The 24,063-nt window shown below is 42.4% G+C and overlaps 2 protein-coding genes across 2 annotated transcripts; both read right to left on the reverse strand.

Annotated features, from left to right (window-relative positions):
- Positions 1-9,122: 9,122 nt before the first annotated feature.
- On the reverse strand, positions 9,123-11,557 carry ap5s1 (adaptor related protein complex 5 subunit sigma 1). The gene is made up of 3 exons (XM_072458066.1): positions 11,336-11,557; positions 10,465-10,756; positions 9,123-9,470 (listed from the first exon to the last, which is right to left on the reverse strand). Exons 1-3 carry the CDS (start codon positions 11,506-11,508, stop codon positions 9,342-9,344), a joined length of 594 nt encoding a protein of 197 aa, XP_072314167.1. The 5' UTR covers positions 11,509-11,557; the 3' UTR covers positions 9,123-9,341.
- Positions 11,558-14,875: 3,318 nt separating this feature from the next.
- On the reverse strand, positions 14,876-23,215 carry LOC140371001 (M-phase inducer phosphatase 1-like). The gene is made up of 8 exons (XM_072458278.1): positions 23,055-23,215; positions 22,730-22,790; positions 22,437-22,625; positions 16,655-16,756; positions 16,512-16,574; positions 16,317-16,415; positions 15,599-15,844; positions 14,876-15,038 (listed from the first exon to the last, which is right to left on the reverse strand). Exons 1-8 carry the CDS (start codon positions 23,213-23,215, stop codon positions 14,898-14,900), a joined length of 1,062 nt encoding a protein of 353 aa, XP_072314379.1. The 3' UTR covers positions 14,876-14,897.
- Positions 23,216-24,063: the final 848 nt, after the last annotated feature.

A 24,063-nucleotide genomic window follows, 5' to 3' on the forward strand; every position in this document is an offset into this window, starting at 1 on the left:
CTAGCATAAATTCAGCCTGGAAGACGTAACTCCACCCCATCTACGTCCACTGCTACACCAGGGCTCACCCGCTCTCCTGCCTCAATCGAAGCACCTGAGTTACTCCTCCCCGTGGCACGGCACACCTCGACCCAGTCTGGCCCATTTAAACCCTCATGCGGTTGGCTTCAGTCTGCGCTGTGACCCACCACCTCCCTGTCCCCACCCTCTGCATCCCTCACATCGTCCTCATCGTCCTCTCCACCCTCTTCATCATATCTACCACCACCAGTCTCCAGGCCCTGGTGGGAGACATCTAATATAAATCTATCATGCCACGCCCATAATCGCAATGTTTTCTGCCGGGGTCTGAGCGCCAAATTACACATGTAATAAAGCTTGCTAAATGCTCCTTTCTGTTTTTGTCCGAGTCTCTACAGGGTGAATTATGATAATGTTAATTATGATAATGAGTCTGCAGTGCTTCAAGACAAGTCCCGTTAAAGTGGAGTGATTAAGTAAGGATCAGGGTTAGGGTCAGAACAGTAGGGTCTATGGGGCGTGAGTGGGCGAGTCCAACCACAAAATGTAGTTTTTCCCAAAATATTTAAAAATTGATGCCCTAATTTTTGCCCTCCTGATCAAAACACTCGATGAGACAGCGGCCATATTTGGTGTGGCGTAGCAGTAGCAATGATGGAAACCTCCCATGTTATGCCAATGGGAAAATCGCCAAATCTCTGATATTTGCACATGTCTACACTTTATACTTTTACAAACTCCGCCTTGGTCTGACAAAGCTTACATTTTGTGAAAATACCCTTGGAGAGTGGACCACCAAAAATATCTAAATACTACAGCCACATGCTATAAGCTCTGTGTGGCAAAGTTGCTAATTTGATTGAGAATTGTGTTAATTTACAAAAGTGATGCACAGCAGCGTCCATGTCCAACGTGATGTCATCTGTTTTGTTTTTTGTGACAAATACACCACCAAGCCCCAATGATACAAAAAATAATCCCTAGATAGTTGCAAGAGCGGAGTACAAAGCCGTCGTGGCTTTAATTATGCTCAGTGTTTATATCAGTGACCTCCTGCCGTCCGCCCAGAGGTGAACACACAGTTATACGCAGATATTCGCAGATTTACATCCATGTCAAATCCAGCCAGACTGCTCCAATCTGCAATGACTGGATGGTGCGCTCATGTCTGACACTAAATCTCAATAAAACTGTCAGCATGTATTTCTCTACAAGGAATAATCTCCCTTCTGCACCTGAAAATGCCATCAAGAGATAAAACTTGTAAGTTGTGCGTTCTGTTCAATATTTGTGCGTTGAGAATGCGGTCGTTTAAAAAGCACAGATCTACAATTATTTAAAGGTGGACAATATATCAACATTAGATTATATGAATGTCATTGTTAAAGATGTGCAACATTTCAATATCATAAATCATTTAGCGATCAAAATGCAACAAAAAGTTTGTGATTAATTTTACAGACATTTCACATTTGTCTGATAATAACCTCAACGAATACATTTAATACATTTCTGTTGGATTGACATAATATTGAACATGGTTATCAGGATACTCCTGAAAAAATATTGAGATATACATATTTGTCGATATCCCCCAGCCCAACTGTAAAATTTACTATGGTTCATTTTAGATTAATTTGTCATCAAATGAGTATGAGTTTTTATATACTCACACTTTACTTTACTTCATATACAACTTGGTCACTGGTCACAATAGAACCTCTTCAATGCTTGTATAACTCAATATATTAGATGTATATAGAACTAGAAGTGTGTAAGATGTTTCACAACCTGGCGCCCCCACCCCACAAAATCTGAAATTGTGTGACGAGGAGTCGGGACGAGCAGAACCTCCCCCAGAGGAGACTGTGACTGTGAACTTTTGATCCAGCACATTTGGACAGAAGCTGTTAAAGCAGCGGGAGCCTGGAACTCATTACCTTCATCTGTGAGGGAGTGTAGCCCTCTGGGACAACCTGAAGAAGTGGCTTAAAGCTAATCAGGAGTGTGCTCATGAATATGTGTCTGTGGGAATAATCTCAGTTGTAAATATTTATTAGGTTTATTGATGAGGTGCTCCCTCTGCTGGTGATTGGTTGTTGGGGTTTGTTTGTTTGTTTGTTTGTCTGTTTGTTTGTCTGTCACTCTGTTTTTAGCTGCATTTTAAATATCATATGAGCCATTTCATGAAGGATCAAATGTTGTCCTGTGGAGATGTTGTTTCAGAGCTCAGAGTAATCAACATTTTAGTGGAGGAACAGCGGTCTCATAGATGATCTTACACAGCAGACACACTGGTACTTCAATAGATGTTTTATGTGCTGCTTAAGTCAGTAATGGGAGTCACTGTTAAGATTATTTGCTGTTGTGCATTCAGGCAGCGTTCTTCTCCTTAGAATAACTGCTGCTGCACGATTCTGCGGCAGGAGGGAGCTCAACGCCCAGCAGACGGAGGAGATGATGGTGGACAAGAAGTCTAACAAATATATAACCACGAGGACTAAACCAGGACAGAATCAAGTCTAACAAATATATAACCACGAGGACTAAACCAGGACAGAATCAAGTCTAACAAATATATATTTAAATCTTAATGACTAAATTGTGAACTAAATAATCTTGATTACTTATTACCTTAAAATTTTGACTAAACCGCTTTGGAACGAGTCAGTGTCAGTGTAATCCCTCATTTGTCCAGGAGTCTTCCATTGTAGAAAAGACTCAGTTGTATCATCTGGACTCTGTTTTTAGAAAAACAAACCCTTTCAACTCCAGGAACTCAGATATTTATCCTACTCCGAGTACGCCCTGCCCACCGGGCGGGACCTCCTGATGAAGGGAGTATTTGGTTTCACTGTAATGGGCCATCTGCCTCCTATTGTGAACTGACTTTGGCTCCCTCCTCACTGAGTACCTGATAAGCATCAAGACAGTATTTTAAACGACCGGAAGGTTGAATCTTAAACCTCAATTTTGAACAAAAATTGCCTCTTTAACTCTTCTTTCAAACCATCTTTTCTCCTGCTTCGAATCTTCACCTCACTGTCTTTGATAGAGTGGTTTGTGGCTTTAAGATGGAGATGCACAGCGCTCTGTGGTCCTGAATTTGCATGTTTTCTGTGCTGATTAAGCCTCTTGTGAAGTCCATTGTTCTCTACATTTAATTCTGCAGAAAGAAAAACTATTTGAAAGTGAAATAAGACTGTTTTTGCATGAGGATTGTTATGTACTGCAGTTAATGGCCTCCAATCCACTCCTGGCGTTAGCGTTTCATTATTAGCTCGCGCCTCTCGCAGTCACAGGCCAAACCTCTGCATCTGAATTACTGCATTTCAACTGTTGATTCACTAAGCTGTGAATTCTCTCCGTTTTAAGTCTGTTTTAAGTACGGCCATTAAATAGTGATTTGCCAGACTATTATAACAAGTTAGGTAGCAGTTTTTGTGGATGGTAATAATAAGTGTTAACTGTGGCGCAAGTGTTAAAAGCAATGAGTGAAAATACAAGTGAAGGCAATTGAATCTAAATGACATGGCGTCAGGCAGAGGATTTCATGTTTTATTTTTACAAAATAGTATATATATATAGCACAATTGATTGGTCATGCTTAATTTAGATTAGACGGTTTGAAGTCTTTGACAATCCGACTTGAGTTCCACATCATTACACTTATAGTGACATATCTCACATTTATTAAATTATAAAATGAAACTTACTGTTGTAAATATAAAAGTGTGGAGATCATACAAAACAGTGGAGGTCATTGAGGTCATACACCAACAGTGGGGTTGTGTGGAGGTCATTGAGGTCATACACCAACAGTGGGGTTGTGTGGAGGTCATTGAGGTCATACACCAACAGTGGGGTTGTGTGGAGGTCATTGAGGTCATACACCAACAGTGGGGTTGTGTGGAGGTCATTGAGGTCATACACCAACAGTGGGGTTGTGTGGAGGTCATTGAGGTCATACACCAACAGTGGGGTTGTGTGGAGGTCATTGAGGTCATACACCAACAGTGGGGTTGTGTGGAGGTCATTGAGGTCATACACCAACAGTGGGGTTGTGTGGAGGTCATCCCTAGTGTTACTTGTTGTGGGTTCTCTGTAATCTTTTATTAACCTTCTTATGCTGAAATCCTATTTTTTCACACACAAAATACATCTAAAACGGTCCTATTTAAAACTAAAGTTGTTTCTGAATCGCTCTGGAGCACAGCCAACCGGTGGGGGTCTTTGTGAAGCTGAGACTCTGTAGTTTTGAACTCTTCTGTCTGTTAGACTCTAATTATAAGTAGAAACAAGTTCTGCACAGAGGAAATCAGATTTTAAAACACACATAGATTTTATTTTGTTTTACTCGAATTATAAGTAGAAACAAGTTTTGCACATCGATGCTATAATTACATCTTAGACTAAAGTGTAAACCACCTAATGCTTCAAATACATGCCTTGAAATAAAGTTCCATAAAACATTTTGGCCTCCACACAACCCCACTGTTGGTGTGTGACCTCCACACAACCCCACTGTTGGTGTGTGACCTCCACACAACCCCACTGTCGGTGTATGACCTCCACACAACCCCACTGTTGGTGTGTGACCTCCACACAACCCCACTGTTGGTGTGTGACCTCCACACAACCCCACTGTTGGTGTGTGACCTCCACACAACCCCACTGTCGGTGTATGACCTCCACACAACCCCACTGTCGGTGTATGACCTCCACACAACCCCACTGTCGGTGTGTGACCTCCACACAACCCCACTGTCGGTGTATGACCTCCACACAACCCCACTGTCGGTGTATGACCTCCACACAACCCCACTGTCGGTGTGTGACCTCCACACAACCCCACTGTTGGTGTGTGACCTCCACACAACCCCACTGTCGGTGTATGACCTCCACACAACCCCACTGTCGGTGTATGACCTCCACACAACCCCACTGTCGGTGTATGACCTCCACACAACCCCACTGTCGGTGTATGACCTCCACACAACCCCACTGTCGGTGTATGACCTCCACACAACCCCACTGTCGGTGTATGACCTCCACACAACCCCACTGTCGGTGTGTGACCTCCACACAACCCCACTGTCGGTGTATGACCTCCACACAACCCCACTGTCGGTGTATGACCTCCACACAACCCCACTGTCGGTGTATGACCTCCACACAACCCCACTGTCGGTGTATGACCTCCACACAACCCCACTGTTGGTGTGTGACCTCCACACAACCCCACTGTCGGTGTATGACCTCCACACAACCCCACTGTCGGTGTGGTGACAGTCTGTCTGCCCCTGAAAATCTGGAGCTATACCATGGAAATACTGTAACTTATTATCCCTGTCCTTTCATAGACAGCACAGCTGGAAGGATGGAAGGCTGGTTTATAGTCCTCTGTCAAATATACTCGGAAGTACTGCACACTTTTTCAACCAAGAAAAAGTTCATGATCTGAAAATAGGCACTTTTGTTTCATTATCTGGAGGTCCTTGTCAGCCGAACACAAGTCGTTTGTTTTTACAATGCGCTCTATGGAAAAAAAATGCTTTCTGGCCTGTGGAGGATTTCTTTCACTACAGTTCCAATGGACTGGCCACTGGGGCTGACTCGTGACAAGTTTAAGTTTAAGTTAGCAATACCCAATCCAGATAATGCGATAGATCCTTGAGCTGGAGCCTGATTAGCTCTGCAGAAGCTCGAATGTTTCAGACCGACTCGGGCTCGAAGGAGGACTATAAACCAGCCTTCAGTGATTGCAGTCTCCACTTGACTCTTCATTCCGTCAAACAGCTGTTTTCAGGCCCAGATCAGGCTCCTGTGTCAGGGCGTCTCTAATTAGATGTAATTACAAACTGCTTCGCACACAAACTGGGAAATGAATAGAGCGTGCTTTTGATCTCTAGCACCACAATTTAAATTGTTTAGATGCCTCCGCTGCATTCCTGATTTTGAATTTCTGCTCCGGAGTCAACATTTGTCTCTTATTATCATCTACAGTCTGAGGAGGTTTGACATGGTGACTACACACCGCCCCCTACTGGAGACGCACAATACAGTAGCAGTGAGTTAGACTAATGGAGAAGGTTTGAGATGTGGACTGGACTGAACTTATCAGACTTTGGGGATGCAATGTTTTCAATGAAAAAGATAGACTGTGCAAAACCGACCCTCTTTACAACCATAAATGTTCAGTATAAGTCTAGTGTAAGTATTGATCCATTTAGATGAGGAGGCGATTCATGTGATGATTACATATCCCCCAAAAAAATCGCAAATAACATTCTGTTCTTGTGCTCTGCCTATTGAGGTTCAGTATTGCTCTTAATTTTTGGCATATACTGAATGAATAACGGATTTATTTGAGTATGTAGAAAAATAGAAGTCAAGGAAATAATTCTATTGATACATTGATCAAAGAGGAAATGAGAAGAGGTGTAAAAACGTGTTGAATTCCACCTCTTTCCCATTTCAGTCTTCAACTGTACACACAACTTCCCCACTATTATCATCCAGCTTCTACGTAGGCCTAATGCGTATTCTATTGGTGAATATTTAAGTCCATAGATCCCAAATAAATGTTAAGTATAAATACACCAAGTCAAAATATGGCTTTAGCTCAGCACAGACTGACTTTACATGCTTAAGCCATTGCAACACTGCCCTCTGATGGTCTCTCAGAGCTGCTTTTGGATGTGTCAGATGTAGAGTTTCTCCCACTGGGACAAACACAAGCCTTCCAGACTTCCCCATGTGCACCTCATCTTTCAAACACGCGCTGTCCTTGATTGCAAAGTACACGAGTTTCAAAGCTTACACCTCGGGTGATAACAAAAAATATTTTATTTTTCAATTTACAAAAAAAAACAGGATCAAAGCAACTGATGCCAGCGTTCAGACACGCTTTCTCATCTTCAAAAAATAAAGTGATCCAGATGCGATGCCAGCATAAAACTGAGGGCTTATGAGATCAATGTGGATGAGGTGGAATGGGGTTAGTCCAGGGAAGAAACACATTAAGTTCTTGTTTAAGCAGACATATGCCAGCCTATGTTTAATTATTATAAAGCAATGAAGTCTAGCATCAATAGGAGCAACAACGCTTCTTAAAGTTGCACTGTGTCACTTATAGGAGTCAGCCAACTGCTTGTTTCGATGGAAAGGTTGTTGCTGTGCTTGGAATATTGTTGTTGTATAAGTTGATCAGTCAGTCCATGGACGTAGATTTGTTTAATGACAAACTGTGGAACATTCCGGGCAAAGCAATAGCATCCCCATGGATACAAGCAGGTGATAAAGAAGTTACACAGTGCACCTTTAAGCTTTTTTGTGTTTAAACGATCAATGCTTCTCTGTTAGGATTAAAGTTTACAGTTTGATTCTGATCCAAGCATTCTGATCCAAGACATTTCAAAATGACAGAATTTTTGGTGTCGTCTTATAACAGTTGAGTCACTTTTGCACTCAATCAAGTATTTGCACTTTATCCGTCAGAAATTATAATCCTAGGTCAAATCTGTGGATGTCAAGTAAGAAAAAGGCAATTTAATGACCTGCGCTTGATTCAAATATGGTGGTCAAAAGTATAAAAAATCTGATAATTTAAACTAAATCTAGTATCATAACTATATAATCATTTTACAAGTATCAATACTAAACAAATCCCATAAAGTGGACAAAATTTGCCCTTTCCTGAGCATATTTAGATGGTGCTTGGAAACAAATAAAGTACTCATATTTGTGCTGAAAATTACAGTTTGTCTAAAATAAGTTATCAAGCCTATTCCTAGTATCAAAATAGAGTTTGAAACTTTTGTATCTTGACCCTAGTTCTAGGTTAGAAATTGACATAAATTGTCATGAATTTGTATAATTACATAATTACAATTGAAATTACAAAAGAGTTCTTATAGCTGACATATATATGCTGATAGTTCATTATGTCTAAGAAAGAAAAACATGTATTAGCAGTAACATTTTTCTCCAAGGTCTCGACTCAAGACACTTCCAATTGGAAACTACATCAAACATAAGTTCCTTCTATCACCATCAACAGCCGCTCTTGCATAATACTTTTAGCATTTGATGTCCGCCTCAACAGGGAACAAAAAGGTACACAGTCAAGTCGCCGCGATTCACATTTACAGCCATTAAACCCGAGGCAAACAACTGTACACAAATAACCGCGGAGGGCCTGATTTCCCCAAGGTCAAGCGGTGACATTTCGAGTGCGCCGAATCAGATAAATGGCAGCGTTTAATGTTGACAAGTAGGTTTTCACTGGCCTCTCCGAGCTGCTCACTTTGATGTGCCACATTCTGCTTTCCACTCCTCCATTTGACAAACAGGATTTCAACCGACGCCTCCCACACAGTCAACAAGGCACCGACTAAAGAACATATTTACCATTGGTTTAACACTGGCTTGATGGGGGAAAAGGCTGTATCTTGCCAAGAAAGATGCAAGTACATGCCAAATATACATGTCCTAATATGTAGCCCTATACATAACATACGGTAATGTAGGCAGCTGTTCCCCACTCTATTCAGTCACGACCTGTAGAGATATGCAACCCCCAAACAGAAAAAGTAGGCCACGCGCAAAATGATAAACAAGCTTTATATCTAACGTTTGATTTGATTTTCAATATATAGTTATAAATTATTTTGTTAGGTAAACAAGGTCGTAAACGACGTTCACCATTGCATTTTAATGGGTTCACCTGGTTTAAAGTACACATATTGCGCATTATTGTCATACAGTATTGTTTTTGACCTTTAAACATCACCTTTTGTACTTTAAACCTTACACTAATGTATCTATTGAAAGCATACATTATTTTACATATGCGACGCGTTTCTTCACCAGGAACTGTTAACCTTAGAACGGCATCTACTGGCAGCAGAGGGAACTACAAAGCAGACATAAACAAGCTAGCCTGACCTGACCTGTCCAGAATCCAGAATAATAAGTCTATAAAATGGTCAAAAAGCATAAAGTCAGAGCATGTTGTCCACTACAGAGCCGTCACATGTTCAGGAGATGCTCTGAGAATCCAAATGGCATCTATGACTCTTCATCAGTTGTGTGAGGACCAAGATTAAAATAAAAATCTTGCCTCTTGGTGCCATGATGAAAAGATAGAAGTTGATGTGTGCTTAATAAAAATGTGTTTTGCGCACAGCGATTTGATACTTGACTCGCTCCAAACACGACGCATGTAATCCCATAGATGCTGCTTTAACAGAGGTATTGTTCTGACTTCTGCAGAGGTAGGGATGGATTTTAAAGCTGGAGTTGGCAGTTGTGAGAGTTCACTTGGTCATGTAGAGCGCCACCTCCTTCTCTAAGCTCTGAGCAAATTTGTGATTCAAGAAGAGGAGCTGTCCGTGAGGAAGCAAGCGACTGAGCATGAAGTCCACGCGGTTGCTCTTGAGAAGGACCTGAGCAAAACATTAGAAATAAATAGTCAAAATGAACAAAGGGCCAGTGTTTGTTTGTATTTTTTATCTGGACACTACAGATGCTAAAACACATACAAAAGGATGTTTTTTAGAACGAAGACAGTGGCATTATTAAATCAAAATGAATATATATCTTTTAAAAATTTAATGATGATTTTATATATACATGTGCAATAATACACTATTTGTAAATATTCTCAATCTAGAAGTCTTCAGTCCCCATATTTCAACTTCTACTTACAAATGTATTTAAAAGTTTCAATGTACAATAGAGATAATTGTTGGAATTGTTGTCGACTACTAAATTAATCATTACCAGTAGTTGCTGCCTTAACACATGTTCTGATTGGTTTATAGCTGGATTCTGAATTAATGAATGTGAGAAAAAGGATATTTTTGTAGATTTGCAGTGTTTTATTGGAATGAGAAGAACGCCATAAAAAAATTGCGCAAAGAAATGAATATAAGAGATATTTTTAATAAAGACAAAAAAATATAATAATAATTAAAAAAATACATGTGTTATTTTGTGTGTGTGTGTGTGTGTGTGTTTGTTTTTTCTTTTCTTTTGTCCTTTACTAGAAAAACTAACTACAATTCTGTATTATTGATGACCGTGCTGCTGTTTTTGCAGAATGCCAATTTAATTACCATCCATCCATCCATCCATTTTCTACCGCTTGTTCCCTTTCGGGGTCGCGGGTGACTGGAGCCTATCCCAGTGACTTCGGGCCTTAGGCGGGGTACACCCTGGACAGTGGCCAACTTGTCGCAGGGTCAACAACCAATTTAATTACATAACACACAAATAGGACTTAATAACAGTCGCATGAATTCTTATTTGTAAATGTATGTTGTAAATTGAGAGCCTTTTTTGCTTTTGTTTGTTTGTTTCTTTACTTATTGGTGCATAATCATTTGTCATAGACTGCATATGCCTGTAAATGTTGGTTTTGGGATATATTCCACCCACCTCACTGCCCTGTCCCAGCATGTGCAGGTGCTCCACACAGAGTCGGGCCAGGGTCCGGAGCGTCCCCTCGGCCAGGAGCAGGTTGTCGTGTGGCTCACAGACCAGAGTGAAGCCCAGGTTCAGGATGCTCAGCCAAAGAGCAGACATCTCCCCGGAAAAGGGCTGCCCCGCTCGGAGACGCGCCACCCCGGCATCGGCCTCCTGCAGAGCCAGCGCTTCCTCTCCTGGGACCACCTCCACCAGCTGCCGACCGGACGCATCACGGGACAGGGACACCGCGCTGCGCACCTGCCTGCAACACAGACAAAACAGTATGTACACTAAAGTCACATATATAGCGTCTAAACATATTGTTTTTCTGCTAAATACATGTGCTGGTTTCGCTGGTGATTTGAGAGGCTTATAAAATATATTTGACCTCTTCCCAAGAACTGTCAAAAAGGTAAGGCACAATTTGCTTTGCTTTGGGTAACTGGAACACTATTTGCTATAATAGTGTTGGTAATAACAGTGTTTATATGGAGACTATGGTGGCACAAGCAATCCATAATAATTTTACTAAATAAAACCTTTGGAATATAAATGTTACTTGCCTCTTCTGATTAAAAAAAAAAATGATTATTGACTAAAATTACATCCACATGTTTGACAATAACAGAAGCATGAAGTAGCCTTCAGTTAGTTTTAATGGAATACACTGAATAAGTTTCAGAAGATGAATGAAATGACTGGTTTGTTATAATATAAATAATTAGTAACACCATGCAAGCTGAAACGAGTCAATTCAATTCCAGAACAACTTTATACAAGATTTCTGTAAGGATTGTTCATTTTGCACCACTAAACACTTAAATCTGCACACATTACTGACCTGGCGACCACTGCAAGCCTCTCCTTCTGCAGCAGCCTCCTCTGCTCCGGATCCTGGTTCTGGCTCTGCTCGGGCGGATCTGGACCAAAGACCCGGGAGTAGAGCACTCTGCTGTCCCCGGGGCCCAGCGCACTCAGCCCGCACACCGTGTGGATCAGGAAACACCGCACCATCCTCGAAATGTGCTGCTAAATCAAGCAAAAGTAAGAACAGGCATCGCTACCGTTGTGATCATGTGATTCTGTGGACTTCCGCTTTGGTCACATGACTCAGAAACAGCTGAAATTACATAACTTATCCACAAGATGGCGCACGCTGCTTGAATCGTTTTATACCGTTGTACGGACAATGATGAAAAGTAAATGACAGTATAAAGTATTTTTTTTCTGTGCTTTAAATGACTAAAAATGTTAACAACAAATTGCCAACAACAACAATTCTGACAATTATAGGCCAATGTGGGCCTGTAATTGTCAGAATTACAGACCCACATTGCAAATATAAGACTTTAATATAAATAACATTTATACTCGAACATGTTTCTCTTACTCGTTTATGTATTGCCTATCAGTTTCCAGGTCAATGTGTTAATGTTGACATTTAAACTAATCTCTCCAGTGAGACTGCTCTAACAGACACATGCCTTTACACGTACTTTAACTTGATGAGTGTCAAATCAATCAAGACAAGCAGAAAATCAACGGCTCAGACAGGATTAAACCATGGCCCAGGGTTATAGTATAGTGTGGTCAGTTTAATATTTAATAGCCACATGTCAGCGATATGCACAAATAACTAATTAATCAGCAATGGGAACAAACACACTGGATCATTAAAGGCATTTGTTGCTCTTTAATCTATTATACTATGCAATAATAAAAAAGGCGAACGATCCACCCGACTGTGAAAATATATTTGAGCCAGGATTTGCTTAAAGGTTTTGCTAAACCTTTAAAAATAACTGAATAAATGCAAGACAGATATTGTCATACGGAAAATTAAGAAAAAACATGTCCATGGAGTCTTGTGGAGGACCCTCTACTAGAAATGTTACCAAGTGCATCTTTTACTTGTCCTGGATCCTCTGCTCTGCAATCATCTGGAATATGCACAAGCCCCGTCATGTTTAAATGACACAACACGTTGCAGTATACAATGTAGAAATTATGGTGATCTCTATTTATATATTTACAAAAACTTAAATGTAAACGTAAATCTTTTTGTTTAAATGGAAAAAGGTGTCTTTTTAAATCTTATGATCAACGTTTTACCAAAGCAAATTCCTGGTTTAGTGACTCTATTACAGGAATTGTGGGAAAGCCTGTGAGGCCACAGCACAAATACTAAACTAAACACGTTTTATAGAGGCTTCCTTTTGCCTGGAGCACGGCTTTGTTAGGGAAGCATTTTACAAACCTAATATTAGTTCAAAAAAGTGCATTTAAAGCATGAAAATTACCTTTATGCTTGACCGGTTCATGACACTACAAGAACAGGCAATTTGTTAAACAGATGCCAATAACAGGTTTTCACTTTGAAAGATAAGGTTTGCGACTCACCATTCTAATATTAATTTGATAAACTCGCCAAGTAAAACAACACAAAATCACAATATTGGAAGAGATTAAAAAAACAAAAAAAACAGACTGATTTAAACGCACATAGGATTTATTCCAAAGCTCCTGTTCGAGCTCGCACCACAGATCATTTCAAACCTGCCTTACTTTTACATTTTTACATCAGCCTTGGATTACAACAGGAAAACAATTTGATCCAGTCACAAAGCAGAACAAAGTCATTCTTCATACACTCGCTGATCTGCAGCATTGGAAAAAAAAAATCTCACTGCAAAGTTAACAGGTAGTTTGTTTTGCTTTTTTTTTTTTATGATGAGAAAAGACCAAACACAACATCTCTACAATGTCTTCAATATTGCGGCTCAGTCACATCATGTGCTTTTCGCAATTAGTGAATACAATTTCATTTAAAATATATTTTAAAAAGCACCTCACCATTTGAAGTAAGTAAGTACATTTTATTTGTATAGCACCTTTCACAGACAGAAATCACAAAGTGCTTCACAAAACACAGAATAAAACAATAAGAACACAAAAAACTTACAGTGAACAATACATATACAACAATATACAGTCAAATCAGTCCCTAAAGCAAATGCAATTAAAAGGCTTGACTAAATAAAAAGGTTTTAAGCTGACCCTTAAAAGCAGTAGCTGAGTCTAGTGACCGTAAGGAGAACGGAAGATCATTCCAGAGTCTGGGGGCAACAGCCTGGAAGGATCTGCCTCCTCTGGTCCGAAAACGAGTGCGAGGAACCAACAACAGTTTCTGATCCAAAGACCTCAGTGAGCGAGAGGGAGTGTACGGTTTAATCAGATCACTGATGTACGATGGGACCTGACCATTTAAAGCTCTAAAAGTCAGAACTAGAATTTTAAACTGTATCCGGTAGGAGACCGGCAGTGAAGGGCTTTGAGAATGAGTGAAATGTGGGCCCTTCTATTTGTGCGGGTTAAGATCCTCGCTGCAGAGTTCTGGACCAGCTGCAGACGAGGGAGTTCCTTCTTGTTAAGACAGGAAAACAAGCTATTACAATAGTCTAAACGTGAAGACACAAATGCATGAATTATAAGTTCCAGATCATTTTGAGACACCATTTTCCTGAGCTTAGAGATTTTCCTCACCTGACAGAAACAGTTCCTCGTCAACAGCTTGGAGTGGTGCTCTAAAGACATGTCTTTGTCAAAGAGAACACCCAAGTTTCTAAGACTTGGTTTTACAGTCTGGCTTAAATCACCCAAGTACTGGTTTATCCCTGGAATGGCATCATCAGGGGCAATAATCAGTGTTTCTGTTTTGTCAGCATTTAGCTGCAAGGAGTTTTTACTCAGCCATTGCACAAAACAACTGACCAAGGAGTTCAGCTTCTGGATCTCAGAAGGCTTAAAAGAGCAATATAGCTGAATATCATCAGCGAACAGGTGGTAGGACACTAAACTCTTTAATGATCATTCCCAGGGGGATTATATAAAGCAAACATAAGATGGGACCCAAAACGGAGCCCTGAGGAACTCCACACAACAGATCAGCTGAGTCAGACATTATTTGGTTTGCAGCAACACTAAAGCTATAAATATGAGGAAAACCAATGAAGAACTGAATTTGAAGGCAATTTTAAATTAAAGGCGCAATAGACGATTTTCCGGCGATTTGAGAACGCAGACGGAAGTGCGCATGCGCACTCCCCCGTGCGGACTGATACAACACACACGTGCATTTGTTTACTAGCGCGACGGATCACATTGCATCGCTCGTCTCCCGTAGATTTCCGTCTTCTTCTGAGTCAGCTCGAACAGTCTTTCTCCGTCTTCATTTTGTCCCGTACACTGAGGGAACTATATTATGATAGATCCATGGGCTTAGACACGCGGAAACGTGGGGACGAGCCACACACGGCTGAAGGTGAACGGTAGGTGCGTTTTATGATTGATATGTGGCAGGACTAATTGGCAGTCCACGCCACGAGGAAGTGACATGATGGGGCTCACAGTTTCTTGAGGCGGCTGTACATGTCCCGTTTGCTGCGCTCGCCGGCCCACGTGCGGCTCTTCATTCGGAACTTCCTCAGGTCCTCCTTGAAGTCCTCGTGGAGCATTGGACGGTACGACTGGGGCTCGCACTGTGCCTGAAATGGGACGGTCAAAACTTAGTAAAGAGATTTAAATAGTTTAAATGAGCTTTAAATCTGTTATTTTTTATGGTAAATTGACATCGTTTTAATAGTTAAACAAATTATAAACCACAATGAAGCACATAAAGCCATTTAATATGTTGACATTTAAAAATTTAATTGAATTTACAGGGGAGCCTGAAGTTTTAATCATCACAACTTGAAGTAATAACAACAAATTAAAATGCTTAATGAATGTGCTTAAATGATTAAAAGCAAAAGAAAATAACCCTTGTAGCTCAGGAAAGTGAAAAAATAATAATAATTTGACTAAATGCAATGTGATATATAATAATAATCTATAGTAAAACATGTTCTGTGTGGCCATTTATTTTTATTATTTTAAGTAAGTAAATAAAATAGGACTCATAACATTGTGATTAGGATTTTTAAAGGGCTCAATTTCAGCAAAATTAAATCAACTTCTAAATAATTTTTAAGACCCTGCGACCTCCCCGATTTAGTGTTGAAAGCCAAAACATTAGCCACAGAAAGGAAATACTGTGAGAACCAACCTGGAAAACCGGGAAGAAGTCTTTGTATCCGCCCTTGAGGATGTAGAGCTCAGGGTAGTGGAGTTTGGGGTACTCGTTCATGGCCCTGTCGCGCTCACGGACGAAGCGACACATTCGGGGGCCGCGCTCCGACGAGAACTCGCAGTGAAAGACGATGACCACACGCTTGTCCTCGCCACTCGGGGCGAAGGGCCTCTTCAACAGGAAGTCCTCAACCTGGTCCTCCTGGTGCAGGTTCAGAGCGCCCTGGGAAATTAACAGAAGGGTTTAGACAAAATCTATATTACAGTCTGGTGCCATGTTGTGTTCCATCAATACTCATAGAACCCATGAAAAATTCCAAACAGCAACACATACTTTTAAGTTGAGTCTATGCTTCAGTTTTGTGCTAGTTATTTTAGAGCTTTCCATTGCACTTTACATGGATGGTGCTTTGTATGAATTTAACATTATGCAAAAAAGAAATATAAACCTTTTTTTTTTTTTTTTACTTTTCAAAAACTTAATAAAAATGGCTTGATTTCATGAACGAGCTTTTACTTCTGCTTTGTCCTGCATAAGTGGCATCAAGTGCTCAAGAAATTACTCTTTCACATACCTCTTAGCCCCGCCCACTTCCCTAAACTAACTTGGGTCATACATGTAGGGTTCAAAATAGTGTCATGTTTGTATATTTTGCGCTCGACTTTATCTAAATCAAATGGGTGGTTTGACTCACCTTGATGTGTCCTCCCTCAAATTCGTACGGATAACGACAGTCGATAACGATGAGTTGTTCGACTAGATGGTTGAAGTGGCCATTGAGCGCTGCCACCATCTGGAAAACGAAAAGCCACATTAGATGTTGTTTTAATTTTTGCAGGGAGGGATGATTTTTTTTTCCCTGTTATCCAAGGCCTTTATGAAAACATACCAGGTCTGGTGTAATGTACTTGAGGTCTTGATGTTTCCCGCCGACTGTAGGAAGCACAAAAGGCTACGGAAAACAACAAGAACATTAGAATATGACAGATGCCATTTGATATCAGTCGATTCTAGTTCTCCTCGTTTCTTTACCTTGGTGAAATCTCCGATGAGGTCTACAGAGCTTTCCTCATCGTCCAACAGCCTCTCAATGTCTGGCTGACAAACTGATTTGGATTGCTGCAATGGACAGATCTGAAAAGCAAATTAAATTTAAAAAAAACATGTAATAACAGAACTATTCAAGAAACCTGGGACGGTTCAGTGTGGAAGAAAGCAATTGAAATCATTGTCTTTAACCAAACTTCTACTGCAATGTCTCTCAGAACAATTAGAGGTAAATGGTTAAGTTGTTGGAACAATTGCCTTGCCTAGAGAACTCTGAACCATTTAAAAAGGAAAATGAGGAGAGCTATAAAGTATTTTCTTATCTAGACCAAACCAGTTACTACAGTCTTCCAATCTGGTTTGAATGCCTGTGGTTTGGCCTTGTGTGCAGTCAAAACAGTAAAATATATTGCTGAATACATCGGACAGCCCGGTATGAATTGCATATACAAGACGTGTTGCTAAGGTAACTCACCTGCCGCGGGGATTCGGGGTCCTGCTCCATAGAGGTGACCTGTGTTCCTGCCAGACTGCGCCTCCTCTTCACCCTCAGAGGCGTGTTCTCATCGCCGGGGCAGTCGGGGCGCTTCATTGAGAGCCGGGACACTGGGCTGAGCATGGAGGGCGAGTGGAACAGGTTTCTGGGCCGACACCGGATTATGGGCTAAAGAGGTGATTAAGTATCATTATTAAAGTAGCAATTATTACTACAGTCTTCCAATCAATGCTGGTTTGAATGCCTGTGGTTTGGCCTTGTGTGCAGTCAAACCAGTAAAATATCTTGCTGGAAATGCTATAAATCCCACAATGCAAAAAGTCACCCTAAAACCACCCAGACACTTAGAGCTAACTCACTTTGCACCTGTAACTGACAAAACTGTCCATGAGATCATCACCAGTCTGAGTTCATCTACATGCTGCCTCGATGTGTTACCCACCAGATTTCTAAAGTCTGTGCTGAACAGTTTATTAGCACTATTCGCTCACATAGTTAACATTTCGCTTCAATCTGGAACATTCCCAATGTCTTTGAAAACTGCGGTCATAAAGCCTCTCCTAAAGAAGAGCAGTCTTGATGCCGCAGTCGCAGGGGAGTGTGTGTAGCCCTATCTTGTTCAATGTTATGATTAAGGACATCTTTGACGACGTGGATGGGTCTGTTGGGAGGAGCCTTTATGCTGACGATGGCGCTCTATGGGTGAGAGGGAGGAATCTCCGGTTTTACGAGGCGAAACTGCAAAGGGCAATACAGCAGGTGGAGCAGTGGACCCTGAAGTGGGGGTTTAAACTGTCCGTACGGAAGTCTCAAGTGATCTGTTTCTTCAATGGGCATAGGGACGTCTCCCTTCGACTGCATGGGCAGGTGCTCGAACAGGTCAGGGAGGTGAGGTTCTTGGGGGTCACCTTTGACGAGAGGCTTAGTTGGCGTCGGCACATTGATGAGGTCAGTGGTAAATGCAAAAGGGTGAATAACTTGCTTCGTTGTCTATCCGGCCAGGACTGGGGGGCCAGCAGAAGGTCGCTCCTGGGTATTTATCGGGCCGTCATGAGGGCGGCTATTGATTATGGCTGTATAGCCTACATGTCTGCGGCTGAGACTAACTTAAAGAAGCTTGATGTGGAGCAAGCCCAGGCCTTGCGCATCTGCTGTAGGGCTTTTAGGACCTCCCCTGTCTCGGCGCTGCAGGTTGAGTTGGGGGAATTGCCGTTACGGTTCCGAAGGCTAGAACTTCTGTTGGCTTACTGGGTGAATGTGCAAGGTCATACGAGCTCTCACCCGGTGAGGGACTTTCTCAGGGTTGATGGGGGGCAGAGTGAGGCTGGCGGTATGGTTTTCAGCCAGGTAGGAAATGCGAAGGCGCGGCTTGCGGGGGTTGGTGATCTGCGTGTGAGCCCGTCGGTGGCTTTGTCTGCTATAGCTCCGTGGAAGTTTGTCCCGGCTCCTGTTGATGTTAGCTTGCATGGCAAGCTTAGAGGAGTCGCTGGGAGGGCACCGCAGTTTGCCGTTCAAGCGCTCATCGATAAGCACTCAGGTGATGTGTTTATTTATACCGACGGGTCTAGGGATCCTGAGAGTGGGCGTACTGGCGCCGCTTATTTTGTGCCTGACCTGGGGCTAGCGGTCAAGAAGAGGTTGACAGATCGCCTTTCTGTTTTCACGTCGGAACTTATAGCGATACGGTTGGCGTTGGAATGGGCGGAATCTGCTTTGCAGTGTTGCGGCATTGTGGTGGCCTCTGACAGCCTTTCTGCATTGCAAAGCATTAAATCTGGGAAATCGGATTGCAGACAGGATGTGTTGAATGGCATCTTCTGTCTGATGCTCTCCCTGTCCAGGAAGGATGTGAGGGTTTCCTTCATTTGGGTCCCTGCGCATGTGGGGGTGGATGGTAACGAAATGGCTGATGCACTGGCTAAACGTTCCCTTAGGCGGCCATCAATTGATGTGGAGGTTGAGTTGGGCAAGTCTGAAATCAAGCCCGTTATCAAGAGTCATGTGGTCGGCCTTTGGCAGGAATTTTGGAGCCACTGTGTTACTGGACGGCATCTCTATCACATACAGGGTAGTGTGGGTCCTTGCGGGTCTATGGGCAGGAACGCGTGGGAGGAAAGGGCCTTCGCCCGCATGAGGATTGGCCATACTGGACTCAATTGGTCACTGAGTAGGATAGGCAAACATCCGACCGGTCTGTGTGGTCACTGTCGGGTGCCAGAGACTGTCGAGCATGTGCTGATTTGCTGTGAGGCTTATGATAGGGAAAGGGCAGGGTTGGCCTTGTGGTTTCGGAATAATGGGCGGGAGTTCAATCTGCGGAACGTTCTGGCGATCCAGTCACAGGGTTTGTGTCAGGCTGTGGTTGCTTACTTATGTAGCACAGGGCTGGGTAAACGTTTATAGAGGTGGGGGGTGTTGGAGACTGAGCCGAGGATGAGGAGCAAGAGGATGTTCTAACGCGCTTGGACTTCATGGGCCTAGAAACGCCAAAGTGATGGAAGAAGGACTTCTAAAGGATAAAACGACAAAGACGTCCCATGACCTCATGGGCTTTGTAAAACAACAAAGATGTCCCATGATCTCATGGGCTTTGTACTTCCAAAGCACCGAACGTCAAAGAGGGCGAGGAAGGTGAAGAAGAGTCTCCCTGGAATAAAGCCGGTTGGTCTCTGACACAACAACTATTCTAGTCACAAAAACACATCATGACCTCATGGGCTTTGTAACGCCAAAGCAATGGGAGGAGTACTTTTACGGACTACGACAGAGTCTGAGGACTACGAAACGTCTGAGGAATAAAGTCTGGCGGTAATGCAACACTCGGATGCCAACCGCCATAAAACAACAACAACAACAAGAAGGAGAGGAAGATGAAGAAGAGTCTCCCTGGAATAAAGCCGGTCGGTCTCTGAAACAACAACAACTATTCTAGTCACAAAGACATATCATGACCTCATGGGCTTTGTAACACCAAAGCAATGGGAGGAGTACTTTTACGGACTACGACAGAGTCTGAGGACTACGAAACGTCTGAGGAATAAAGTCTGGCGGTAATGCAACACTCGGATGCCAACCGCCATAAAACAACAACAACAACAAGAAGGAGAGGAAGATGAAGAAGAGTCTCCCTGGAATAAAGCCGGTCGGTCTCTGAAACAACAACAACTATTCTAGTCACAAAGACATATCATGACCTCATGGGCTTTGTAACACCAAAGCAATGGAAGGAGTTCTTTTACGGACTACGACAGTCTGAGGACTACGAAAAGTCTGAGGAATAAAGTCTGGCGGTAATGCAACAATTGGATGCCAACCGCCATAAAACAACAACAACAACAACAACAATACCGGCCCATCTCTAATCTGCCACTTTAGGGCAAAGTCCTTGAAAAGGTTGTTTACCAACAGCTCACAGATTTCCTCTTAATAAACAACTCATTTGATGTATTTCAGTCAGGTTTTAGACCTCATCACAGCACTGAGACTGCTGTCAAGGTGACAAATGACATCCGCCTGAACACTGACACGTGCAAAGCCTCAGTCTTAATTATGTTAGATCTGAGTGCTGCTGATTTTCAAAGTTAGGGGCCCCCTATCTAAAAAAGTTAGGGGCCCCCCAGCAATTTCAGGGGCCCACAAGCGCGCGCGGCATCGCGGCATCATAAGAACAAGATACATTTGTTGTATTAAACCTCGTTATTAGCATGTAAAACAATTTAAAGTACTTTTTATTTTTATTTTATATGAAGGAAGAGCCCTGCGACAAGTTGGCCACTGTCCAGGGTGTACCCCGCCTAAGGCCCGAAGTCACTGGGATAGGCTCCAGTCACCCGCGACCCCGAAAGGGAACAAGCGGTAGAAAATGGATGGATGGATGGATGAAGGAAGAGCACAAATACTGAATTCCTATAAACCAGAAATCATGATCTTTCAATACTGTTAATAAGGTTTCTTAGATAAAAAATAAATACTGTATACAACATTTGACACAAGGAGATCTTGTGGAATATATAAAATCACAGCCTACAAAATGAACTACTAACATATATACATTGCCCGATGCTAACAAGTCCAAAGGGCGGGGCCCTTGGGGACCTTGGATACTTCCACATTGACAGCTTTTGTGGCAAACAACTTTAAAAAGACTGATTTGCGGACTGAGTAGAGATTGACACCCGCCAACCTAGATATCACTTTTGGCGCAAAATTAGACACATTAGACTCCGAGTACATCTGAACGTGACCGAACGCAGCGGCCAATCAGATGCCCGCTTTCATCGAAATTAGATCACGGACACCGCTCGGCCAATGAGAAGCGAGAATACTGCGAAGTGGCATGTCTGTCAAAACTAAACTTAAGTGATGAAAATGCCCCAAATATGGCCAAATTACTAGTTAAATCTTGATTTTTTTCGAGGAATTTCGATACAGGGGCACGGCGGGCCCCCTCCTAATTCAAACCCCGGGCCCGCAGGCGATTTGACAGGCCCCGGGCCCCCGTCTATTTTGCCGCCTGAATCAATAACATCAGCAGCTTTTTACCATCTAAAAAACATTGCCAAAATCAAAAATATAGTGTCCAAACCAGATTTAGAGAGACTTATCCATGCGTTTGTCTCCAGTAGATTAGACTACTGTAACGGCTGCTCACTGGCCTCTCCAAACGAGCTCTAAAACAGCTGCAGTACATCCAGAACGCTGCTGCTCGGGTCCTGACTAGAACCAGGAAGTATGATCACATTAGTCCTGTTCTCAGGTCTCTGCACTGGCTCCCTGTGGCTCAGAGAATAGACTTTAAAGCAGCTCTGCTTGTGTTCAAGTCTCTCCGTGGCCTAGCACCAAAGTACATCTTGGATATGTTAGTGCCATATGAACCATCTCGGACTCTGAGGACCTCAGGGACCGGCCTCCTGCTGGTGCCCAGAGTCAGGACAAAACATGGGGAATCTGCGTTTCAGTTTCATGGAGCTAAAATCTGGAACAGTCTTCCTGAAGATGTGAGACAGGCTTCTACTCTGACAATGTTCAAATCTAAGCTAAAAACAGTTTTGTTTAGCTGCGCATATGACTGAAGGGATTTTCTTTGCACTCTTCTCTTTTATTTCTTTAACTGTAATTTCTTTGTAATTTGAATGCATGTTTTCCTGTTGTATGAAGCACTTGATTGGCCTTATGTATGGAATGTGCTCTACAAATAGCCTTGCCTTGCTGAATACATCGAACAGCCCGGTATGAATTGCATATACAAGACGTGTTGCTACGGTAACTCACCTGCCGCGGGGATTCGGGGTCCTGCTCCATAGAGGTGACCTGTGTTCCTGCCAGACTGCGCCTCCTCTTCACCCGCAGAGGCGTGTTCTCGTCGCCGGGGCAGTCGGGGCGCTTCATTGAGGGCCGGGACACTGGGCTGAGCATGGAGGGCGAGTGGAACAGGTTTCTGGGCCAACACCGGATTATAGGCTAAACAGGTGATTAAGTATTATTATAAAAGTAGCAAATATTAAATTAAATTGGGTTTTAGCTCACAATAATACGTGATGTTATGCCAATCAAATAAAACTTACTGAATCCGCTTTATTCTCCCCAGCGAGCTCATTCTTTGATAGCTTGATGGAACGTTCAAAGCTGTAACAGAAGGAACAATCTAGTCAATATTGAGGGGTGAGTGAATAATTAATGTTGCCAATTATCATGAAAAGCTGGATTGTAGAAATTTGAGATCTATTGAGGAAGTGAGCGGAACAGTTGGAGAAGTTTGTTTAGAAAGCACAGAGGTTAAAGGTGGTCTTGGCTACAAAGAAAACAAAGAAACTCTGTAAAGCTGCTTTGAGGGGGGGAAATGGGGATAATACTTTGTGGATACCATGGCGCTGCCTCTAAAGAAATTACCTTCCGAGTCCAGCTAGGTTGTTCATGTCCAGAGCCAGGTTGGAGACAGGCGACAGGACGGTGGTGGATCCGGGGGAGAAGAGCGTCCTGCAGTGAGCAGGCTTACACCGTACAGCGTTGTTGACAGAAACGGGGCTATCATACAGGTTAAACGACTGCATTTTGTGCGCCAGTTAAGTTGAAATCTGCAGAGATGCGAGCTTCAATGTTGATTTGGCTTTATTGAACCTCACAAGTACACACAGACTGCTATCTGTTTTGTGTTCGTAGCGGACTCGCACATTCTTTAAGACTTTATTCTTTATTCTTTAAAGACTTTATTCTTTAAAGACTTTATTCTTTAAAGACTTTATTCTTTAAAGACTTTAGAAAGAATAAAGTCTTAAAGAATAAAGTCTTAAAGAATAAAGTCTTAAAGAATAAAGTCTTAAAGACGGAGCAGCGTAAATGCCGGTACATGTCGGCCTCGGTGAAACTGAAATAAACGGTGTTTTAGGTTTTTTTTAAGTTATAAAGGAGCCCCTCCGTCCTTCAGATAACAGTATTCATTACCTTAAAAGTACATATTAAGCTGTTAAAAATGGGTAGTTTTCGTGTGCCGCGCGGGGCGTTACCCTTTTTTCAGCAGCGTACTGTTGATCTTTTTCCACCAATCAGCTGCGAACCACATGGCTACAGCTAGTGTCCTCTGTGTACTCCTCTCATGGACTCCTCTCAAGAGACATTATTCATCCTCCAGACTTTCTCCAGAGCGTATGATTCCCTGGACTACATTGCAACGGAACTGAGGTACTTTTACTCTAAAGTATTGCTTTAACGCTGTGTTTTAAGATGGTTTCGTGATGTCACTTTAGCCTCGTCACTTTTGCCTTGGGCACCGGAGCAGACACGAGCAATGCAAAGATAACATGCTGCTTCAGTGCACTCTACGTTATAAATACGGGCTTGAATTTAATGTGACCACTTTCTGAACAATTAACATCACGTAGTCTCTTGAAACTAGCTGTTT

The sequence above is a fragment of the Eucyclogobius newberryi genome, unplaced genomic scaffold (genome assembly GCF_026437365.1).
Source record: "Eucyclogobius newberryi isolate DKJ021-1_F unplaced genomic scaffold, fEucNew1.0.hap1 SCAF_21, whole genome shotgun sequence".
Taxonomy (NCBI): Eukaryota; Metazoa; Chordata; class Actinopteri; order Gobiiformes; family Gobiidae; genus Eucyclogobius; species Eucyclogobius newberryi.

Excerpts from the sequence above, each read along its gene's own strand:
- ap5s1 (XM_072458066.1), bottom strand. The coding sequence starts at position 11,508 with ATGGTGCGGTGTTTCCTGATCCACACGGTGTGCGGGCTGAGTGCGCTG. Across the intron at positions 10,757-11,335 it reads AGGCTTGCAGTGGTCGCCAG|GCAGGTGCGCAGCGCGGTGT; the intron begins GTCAGTAATGTG and ends TCTGTGTTGCAG. Across the intron at positions 9,471-10,464 it reads TGCTGGGACAGGGCAGTGAG|GTCCTTCTCAAGAGCAACCG; the intron begins GTGGGTGGAATA and ends TGTTTTGCTCAG.
- LOC140371001 (XM_072458278.1), bottom strand. The coding sequence starts at position 23,215 with ATGCAGTCGTTTAACCTGTATGATAGCCCCGTTTCTGTCAACAACGCT. Across the intron at positions 22,791-23,054 it reads AACCTAGCTGGACTCGGAAG|CTTTGAACGTTCCATCAAGC; the intron begins GTAATTTCTTTA and ends CTTCTGTTACAG. Across the intron at positions 15,039-15,598 it reads ACTTCTTCCCGGTTTTCCAG|GCACAGTGCGAGCCCCAGTC; the intron begins GTTGGTTCTCAC and ends GTCCCATTTCAG.